At 46.5% G+C, this 8,770-nt stretch overlaps 1 protein-coding gene and 1 long non-coding RNA gene across 6 annotated transcripts in view; one reads left to right on the top strand and one right to left on the bottom strand.

Moving 5' to 3' along the window:
* Window positions 1-8,770, top strand: part of samd11 (sterile alpha motif domain containing 11) — a 56,382-nt gene that overhangs the window by 39,780 nt on the left and 7,832 nt on the right. For all 5 annotated transcript variants that reach the window (XM_032522087.1, XM_032522092.1, XM_032522089.1 and 2 more), the window contains exons 7-8: window positions 2,578-2,731; window positions 7,693-7,808. In XM_032522087.1, coding sequence (XP_032377978.1) covers window positions 2,578-2,731; window positions 7,693-7,808 — 270 coding nt within the window. The remainder of the gene's footprint in view (window positions 1-2,577; window positions 2,732-7,692; window positions 7,809-8,770) is intronic.
* LOC116693249 (uncharacterized) overlaps window positions 438-8,770 on the bottom strand; it is a 16,183-nt gene continuing 7,850 nt past the window's right edge. The window contains exons 2-3 of the long non-coding RNA XR_004332878.1: window positions 1,053-1,063; window positions 438-553 (exon numbers count right to left, since the gene is read on the bottom strand). This is a non-coding gene — a long non-coding RNA (uncharacterized LOC116693249). The remainder of the gene's footprint in view (window positions 554-1,052; window positions 1,064-8,770) is intronic.

Below are 8,770 nucleotides of genomic sequence, written 5' to 3' on the forward strand. Positions count from 1 at the left end.
TAAATCTACTGAAATGGCCACCATAACAGTGGAGTGGGATGTGTACGATGAGAAAGCAAAGGTTAAGCTGGTGTTGAGAATTTAAAGAACATAAACAAAAAAAACAATGACAGTCAGCAAATTGTTGCAAGTGTAAACAATTACATTAAGGAATCAACAAATTGGTGGGGAACGTTGTGCCTTATATCCCAATCATTTGGGAGAGTCATAAAAAAATGTATTGCATGGCAAAAGGAGGGTGAAGTCTGTTTTGACAGAAGATCCCATAACTCTTCCTATAGCCCCTTTAATAAAAAACCAACAGTCCCTAACCTCAGTGTTTTTTGGGGTTTTGAGTCTGGTTAAAGTCTTTTTAATAATCACAGAAGTACTCAGTCTGTGGAAAAAGTTGTAGAAAGTACAAAGCTTGCGTTACAAACTGGGTGTTAAAGAGACCCACAAGTGGCCAAGTTGGCTCAGTGGGTAGAGCAAACGCATATATATTTCAAGGTTTATGCCTCAACGCAGAGGCCCAGGGTTTGAATCAAACTTGTGATGATTTCCTGCATGTTTTCTTCTCTCCCCTGTCTCACCTAGCTGTCCTATCAAATAATGGCAGAAAAGCCCCCAAAATAATCTTAAAAAAAAGACACACAAAGCAGGGAGAATAGTGAAATATGCTGTTCATTTGCATTATGGGAATTGTAGGTTACAGTGTTTTAAGAGCTCAAGTAATTAAGGTCTACTGCCCAAAGTGAGGCTTTCTTACATTTTGACTGCAATATAGTCAGTATATTTTGGTCTCTGCAGCATCGATCTCTACCATTCTTTTTTCAAATCTGTCCCTCGGAAGTCCCCAAACTTTATGGAGGTGAAATACTAAATCGCTTCAACTGACCCAGTCATACAAAATAATTGGCGAGGTGGGATTGTGACCACAGACAACTCATAGAGGTCAACTCTTCCACCCTGTCACCCCTGAACTATGTACTGCACAACAGACTGCGTGCGTGTGTTTGTGTGTGCGCTCTGGGGCTCCAATTCCCTCTGATCCCTTCCTTATCTCTCACAACCCCCCACCCCCCTTACCCTCTCTCTCTCACACACACACGCACACACACACACACACACACACACACACACACACCCAACAGACAAACACACACAGACACTTTGTCTGCAGCCACCGAGTCCCCTGGGCCTGGCGCAGCAAACAGATCATACACCGGAGCTAGGCCGCATTAATATCTGTCGCTTCAACCCCCCCACCCGGCGCCCGCTCGCTGCTTCAGCACACACACACCCACACACACACACACACACACACACCTACACAGTCAGGCACGCACATGCAAGAACCTAAATCACACACACACACACACACACACCCCACACACACACACACACAGTCAGGCTTGCACATGCAAGCACCTAAATCACACAGACACACACAAACACACGTCACACCCGTACCGGCGGCGGAAATGGCCCCTAGCTCCCGAGGGATCTGTCTAATTAAAAAAGAGGGGGAGGAGGGGAGGCGTAGAGAGGATAGATAGATTGAGGCAGAGAGAGGGGGAAGAGTGAGAGCAGCATGGATTTTTCTCTCATTAGAAGCCATGTCTCCTGGTGTGGCCTGGCCTGGCTGATAATGATGAGGCCTCTTCTCCTGCGAGAGAGAGACCCGTTGCTGGAACAGGGATAGAGGGGATGAGCGATGGAATGGATGGAATGAGGCGAGTGGTAGAGGGCAGAAGGTGGAGAGAGGGGGCAAGCAGAGATTGAGGGAGAAGGCGTGATGTTGGCAGAGGTGGGGAGGGTTAAAACGAGTTTTGTATCTGTCGTACAAAAAACACTGGTCGTTATCTGTTTTGAAAACATCACACCATCATTTTATCATCCCAACCATCATGTCTTTCTAGCCTTTCTATATTTCCACTTCCACCTCTTTTTTTTCCTCACATTTGCTTGAAACTGGTCCGCTCAATTCCAAAGCGTGACAGACGGACTTAGCACTCTGTGCTAATTTCATACACCCCTTCCAAAATGTATTTATGTTTATCCTCAGTGTGTGTATGCTTATGTGCTCATATTTGTCTGACTATGTATATGGATGTAACATGGGGATTAGAAAACGCATAACAATAATTTCCAGCATTAATGAAAAAAATTACTTATTGGGTGTTTTTGTTAGCTACCTGCACATTTAGCCCTTACATCCTACACGCCAGGACAACAAACTTTTTAAAGTATGCTTCACTTCAGAGGTTTTGCCACACACTTACAGCTAATGTGCAACACTTAACATAAGCCATCAACTGCAAGCTGGTGAAATGTAAAGTCAGTAGGATTTTCTATTTAAAAATACAAAGTGCAAAGCTGAGGTTCTGTTAATATATTACTGTGAGCAGCTTGATACTAAATTTGTTTTTATCCTCCCCTGTCTGTCTCCCCTTCACTTCTTGCCTCTCATTTGCTTTTTTCCTCTCTTCTTTCCTCAACTTAATCCTTCGTCATCTTTATCATGTCAACTTGTATCTTCCCATCTCTCTCTCCACTGTACTTTCCCTGTTTTGTCCTGTTTCTCTCCTTATGCAGACTTGCTGCGTGCTCGCCAGGAGGCGTTGGCTGCAGCGGTTAGGAATCCAGCGGCCTTAGAAGCTCACCTGCCTTCTGCGGGCAGCTCCTCTTCATCCAGCCAGAGACGCAAGCAGGGTCTGCCGCAGCACCGGGACGCACATTACACTGACAGGTTAGAAACAAATGGCAACACACACAACAACAGAAATCTCTACGTCAGACCGGCTACAGCTAGCTATAGAAACCCTGCCCTGCTTGCAATACCAGCATTATTCATCATTCATAATTAATGAAGCCCAACACCCACATCCTACACACAGATACTGCATAAGAGGCCCCAGATGATGTAAGCACAAGTAATTGTGGAAATTACAATGCAACAAAAAAAAAAACTTGTCAGTGGGAGAAACTGTAGAAGGAGTTAATGGCCTGCCAGTTTGCATCACCAGACCACTGTACTTTTCTTCCCATTCTTCCACCCATTCCTATCTTCCTCATCAAGATCTGATCTCATATTTAGCTTTTTCAGTGTGCTGTAGTAAATGTGTGTGTGTGTGTGTGTGTGAGAGATACATGGTTAAACTAAGGATCCAATAACCTCTTGGCCACCACTGTGGAGCTGCACGCCTGCATCCCCGGCTCTTCCTCCCTCCTCTCCCCCCAGCGCTGGCCCCTGCGCCTCCCAAACAAAGCCGGGGGCAGCGGGAGTGGGCGGGTAATTGCTTGTCGATTATTTATGTGGCGCAGGGAGAGGCGGGGGATCGATAATGGGCCGGCGGTGCGGCAGCAAGGGAGGGGAGGGTGTGTGTTTGTGTGTGTGTGTGAGAGAGACAGAGAAGCGGGTGGAAAGGGGTTGTGGTGGGGATATAAGCAGGAAGCAGAGCGGGCAGGCGCCGTGTGGTGCAGCTCTGGGAGGCTGTGGGGGTGTATTATGTGTGTGTGCGTGTGTGCGTATGTGTGTTAAGGCAAGGAAGGGGAGCTGATTGTTTGCGTGTGTTTGTTCCATTTTTCAAGCTGGCATTCTGCATGCAAGCTCATCTATGCAGATTGAATTTGGGTTTGTTTGTGTGAATGTCTGCTAATTTGTGTGTGTGTGTGTGTGTGTGTGTTTGTTTGTGAGAGGCCAGTAATGCATTGTGAATGTAGTCAGTGAGCCTCGGCTGTTCTCTGACAGTCCATAGAGTAATTAGCCACACAGGACCGGGGACAGTCACCCTCCCTCCCTCCATCCATCCATCTCTACACTCTCCGTCCCCCCCTACCTCCCTCTGCCTCCTCTTTAACCCCTTAACTCTCAGTATGTTTTTGAGTGAATAAAAAAAGGTGTTATAATAAAAATATGTTGAAGTGCCCTTTCCAACTTGTATGATTGTCCAAATGAAAGAATGCCAGAATTGAAATGGACAAGGAGTGATGCAAAACTTGTATGCTGTTTTACCTGTACATACTCATGTGTACATTCATTATACGGCCAAAAGTATGTGGATAAACAATTTTGTGTACGTTTGGTATTGAGATGTTTTATATTTCAAGCTACGCCCCTTACTTCCTATTAAGTGAAACCGCAATGCATCATCATAAAACGTTTATTTTGGAGACAATAGTGTACTTATTGGCAATAGTTGGGGAAGGCCCCCCATGTTTCAACATGACAATGCCCCATAAAGAAATGTGTTTCTCAGTTTGGTGTGGAAGAACTTAAATCGCCTGTATATGTAGGTGTATATGTGTGCAACACCTTTGGGATGAACTGAATTGCAGAATTTATGCCAGGCTTTATAACCCAACATCAGAGCCTGACCTCACTAATGCTCTTGTGGCTGAATGGGAGCAAAACCCTGCAGCCAGGTTCCAAAATATTGTGGAAAACCTTCCCGTATAACAGCATATTAATGCGCATATGTGTGAAATGAGATGTTTGACAATCTCATATGGGTAAAATGTCCACATACTTTTGGCTATGTAGTGTACACGCGTGTCTAAAGGCCAGACTGTACCCACCTCCCATCAAATATACAGAACCTGCTAAAACAGAGTGAGAAAATTAAAATCGAGATGATTGTCAAGTTAAAGAAAATAAAAATGAGATAGAATGCAAAGCCTTGGCTGAGAATGTAATTGATGGAAGCTCTCCCCCCTCTTTGACTCTATTCGTGGCTCACCTTTCCATCGACCCCTCATCATTGATTATCTGGGGCCCATTAGGGTCCATTGTTAAAAACAAATCATTGGGGCCGCTCGATGGGCTTAGAGCCTGGCGCTCTATTTGTCTGGCCTTAAATGGCACAAAGCTCACCAAGCATCTGCAAGGCAAATACGGGAGGTATGGAGAAAAGTAAAGAAAAAGGGAGAGAGAGTGAGAGAGAGAGGGAGAGGAAGTGGAAAACATTGGAGCTTAAAATGGGGATGAAGAGAGGGGAGTGAAACAGAAGAGGAGATGGCGAGAGGACGAAGTGACGGAGAGAGTGAGATAAGGGGAAGGAGGGAGGAAGAGAGAGAGAGAGAGAACGAGCATGGAGGGAGCCTCATCCATTTTAATGAGCTTCCTGTGTAAATGTGTTCCTGCGGAGAAGGAGCCGAAGGCGGCCACGCAGCGCTCCTAATCCCCCCACGCTCCCGTCATTAAGGGCAGCCCTGTCACACACACACACACCCCTACACGCACACCCGGACACACATACACACTGCCTGGGCTGCTGCGGGACAGGACCGCTGTCGCCACTCTGACAGGTCGTCACACACCAGTGAATTCCCTAGGAGCCCCTGGCCTCACTGCAGGCAGAGAGAGAGAGAGAAAAGGGGGGGAGGCAGGGATATAGTTTTGCTTATAGGTTTTGATTACCAGCCCACCTTGAATTTGTGAATCTGCCTATTTTCAGTCTCATGCAACAACTAGTGTGTGAGTGTTTTTGCCTTCTCTTTTTACAGAATACTAGTGGTTTGCTAACAAAATGCACGGATTGGGCAAGAAGAAAAACACTCACACAGACAGACATGTATGCATGCATGCATGAAAGCACGCACGCACGCACGCACGCACGCACACATACATACACACACACACACACACACACACACACACACACGGAGCCCGAGAGCAAAATGACTGTCTGCCGCTCCTCCCTTAAAATTGCCTCCTATAAAAGGAGGAAGAGAGATGGAGGAAGGGAGTAGAGGGGAGTGTCAGACACACTCTTTCTCCCCTTCTCTCTCTGCCTCTCTCTCTCTGTCTCTCTTACTCCCCGTGATTAGGCCTAATTATGGTGGCGTAGACGCCTGGCAGCCCCAGTCATGCAGCTTTAATTGACCGTTATTCATCTGCGGGCTAACGCTAGGCAAGGGTAGGCAGTGCAAGGAGAGGGAAGGGAGGGAGTATCAGAAAGGGGGGTGGGGGGTAATGGAAGTTTGGCATGCGGAAGCCATAGTGGGGGTAGATGGGAGTTTTGCGGGCGCCTTAGCCTAGTGGAACTGTGCTTCGCAAGGCTAATTGCTAGCCCCGAGGGATTAGGCCAGGTGATTACACACTGGGCGGTGTAATTACATAAGCAGCGGCTAGCGGGGCCCCGGCTCACGGCTCTAGGGTCACGCGCCGTAGCCCTCACCCAAGATTAATTGGAGCTGCCACTGGAGTGCGAGGCACCGCCGGAGAGAGCGGTTATACGATTAGCATTAACATTTCAGCGGCGGAGGCGATCGATGAATGATTCCCCCCCCTCACCACCATCCTCTCAGTACTGGCTCCAACCCCCAATCTCATCTCCCCGCTTTTGTATGTGTGCCCTCCCTTCTTGCAGTTCCTCCCTCCCTCTCCTTTCCCCTCAACATTTAGTGAGGCGGGAGACATGCAGGCGCTAGCGAATTTGAACACAGTTGCAAAACAATATTTGCGGTTGCATGCACCCCAGTGTTGGTTTAGATTTTGTTTTTTTCTTTAACTTGTTTCTCATTTATGCTTTTGTGCGGCGGCAGTCACACAAAGCTGAGCTCTGATTGGTGTGATAGCAACAGCCCAGGAAGAGAGAATAGGTGTGGGTAGCTAGGGAGTGAGCTCAGTAAAGGCCTTGGAAACAGCCGCGGTTTGAGACACTGAAAGGGCATAGAGCATCATAATACACACTGACAGCTTTTTATCTGCTTCCTCAAAACCATGTCCCTATACTTGTGAAGATGTGCCTGAAACTGAGAGAAGAACAGAAAAGGATAGAATGGGAGAAAGAAGTACAGTGAAAAAAGAAGTGGGAGAGAAACTGTAAGAAATACAAAGAGGCAAGACAAGGCTGCAGTGAAGAGACAGGATGAGAGTGAGTGATGAAAAGGGGGAGAGAAAAATACATAGTAAGAGGCTAAAGGAATAAAGGTGGAAGACAAGAAAGGAGTTAACAAGACAGATTTTCAGAAGTCATAAAGAAGTAGAGAGAACAGAAAAAAAAGATGTTTAAGACAGAACAAGAGACGGAGAGAGAGCGGGAGAAAGGTGAGAGGCGCCTTGAGGAGGACAAAAGATGAAGCCAATAATGGAGAGGCCTTTTCAGAAGCAGAGGTTGCAGGACGCTCCATCTTTTCACCGGTTTGAATGCAGCCTAGAGAGTGAGAGAGGGAGGGAAATGGAGAGGAGGGCATAAAAAAAGGAGAAGAGAGGAGGGATGAGTGTTAATTAGAAGGTCCTTCAGCCCGTGGCCCCGGTCAAGACGCAGGGGCTGCCCCAGCTGTCGGAGCATGACACACTGGTATTGTGCATTCAGCCCTCATTATGTGTGTGGGTCTAGAGTTGTGTGTGTGTGTTTCTGTGTATGTATCGTGTGTGTATGTGTGAGGCGGCAGAGGAAGGGAAGGCTGCAGTCCAGGGTACAGCAATGGCCAGCGGCGCTTGCTGCGGCGTGACAAGACTGATGAGGCACTGGGGCGACACAGGGGCCTCTGGCGCTCCACTGATAAAAATACACTGCATACATTGGTGTGGCAGCATGCACACATGCACAAAGAAAAGAGTTGAGATGTACTTAAAAATATTCTTTTCACGTAGAAAAACACACATTATACATCCATCCACGCTGAATACTTTGGTCATTTTAAAACACCCAGTGTGAAATCCGAACTGAATTTGAGTTGTCGTTTTCACATTTGTGTCCACAGAGAACTGTCCCACCCTCCACCCCTACTGTCCCCTCCAACTGCCCCTCACATCGCCTTAGGACATCACCTGCGGCCTCCTTTCCTGGGCATGCCCTCCGCTCTTTGCCAGGCCCCTGGTGAGTCATAAATCATGCTAAATAGATACTAATGCACAGTACCAATGTGGATGCATAGCGTGTATGCTTGTAAACAAATATATACAATATATTTTTTAATGTGCACCGATATGGTATAAGGTAATACACCCATTTGCCGTGATATAATCACAACATACCACGACCTGTCATGAGCTTTTGCTTAAACAATAAATACAAAAAAACAGTCCCTACTGTGCTGGCTGCCAAGGCAGTTGCTATGGAACATACTGTAGCCGCTAGCATCCTTATTTTTTCATCAAAGGTAAGCGTTATACGTTTTTTACATTAATTTGTATGTTGATGTTTATTGTGCCACCACTGAAATCAGGGGGATGACTTTAAAAACTGCTTGTAGGCTTGCATTTATTGGTAGCTTGAAGTGGTAAGGATGTTGCTCCACTTTCTCTGGTCACTGAGTTTGGTCGGTTGGTAGGTGGGAGAGATATTTCTCTATGGACGAGAGGATCGTCAGGCTGTTTGTACATAAATCCCCTTGTGTTTTCTTTATTCTTCTTCAGTGGGTTGTTGTGATTCTTTGTATGCTTGTTGAAGGCCAGTGTTGCATACTTAAGCCTGTTTTTGTCTCTTTTGATAGTGAATGGGTTTGAGCTGCCGATTGCCTTCATTTCCCCAGCGCCCAGTATAGTTGAACATCATACCACACTTTGTTCACCAGCCCCTCCAGGGTGCTGGGATCCAGCACCTGTCATCTTCTGATATTGACACATGATGAACTGTCATGTTGAACCCCTTCTTTGTCAGTGTTTTAACAATGCCGCTTAAAACATTTTTGTACGTTAACTCTGTGTCTTTGAGGAGACACCAGGACCGACTGAGTGGTGGTCATTATATAAACTGTTTAAGGAACACGCCGACTTATTGGGACTTTAGCTTATTCACCGTAACCCCCAAAGTTAGACAAGTCGATACATACCCTTCTC

The sequence above is a fragment of the Etheostoma spectabile genome, chromosome 7 (assembly GCF_008692095.1).
Source record: "Etheostoma spectabile isolate EspeVRDwgs_2016 chromosome 7, UIUC_Espe_1.0, whole genome shotgun sequence".
Classification (NCBI taxonomy): Eukaryota; Metazoa; Chordata; class Actinopteri; order Perciformes; family Percidae; genus Etheostoma; species Etheostoma spectabile.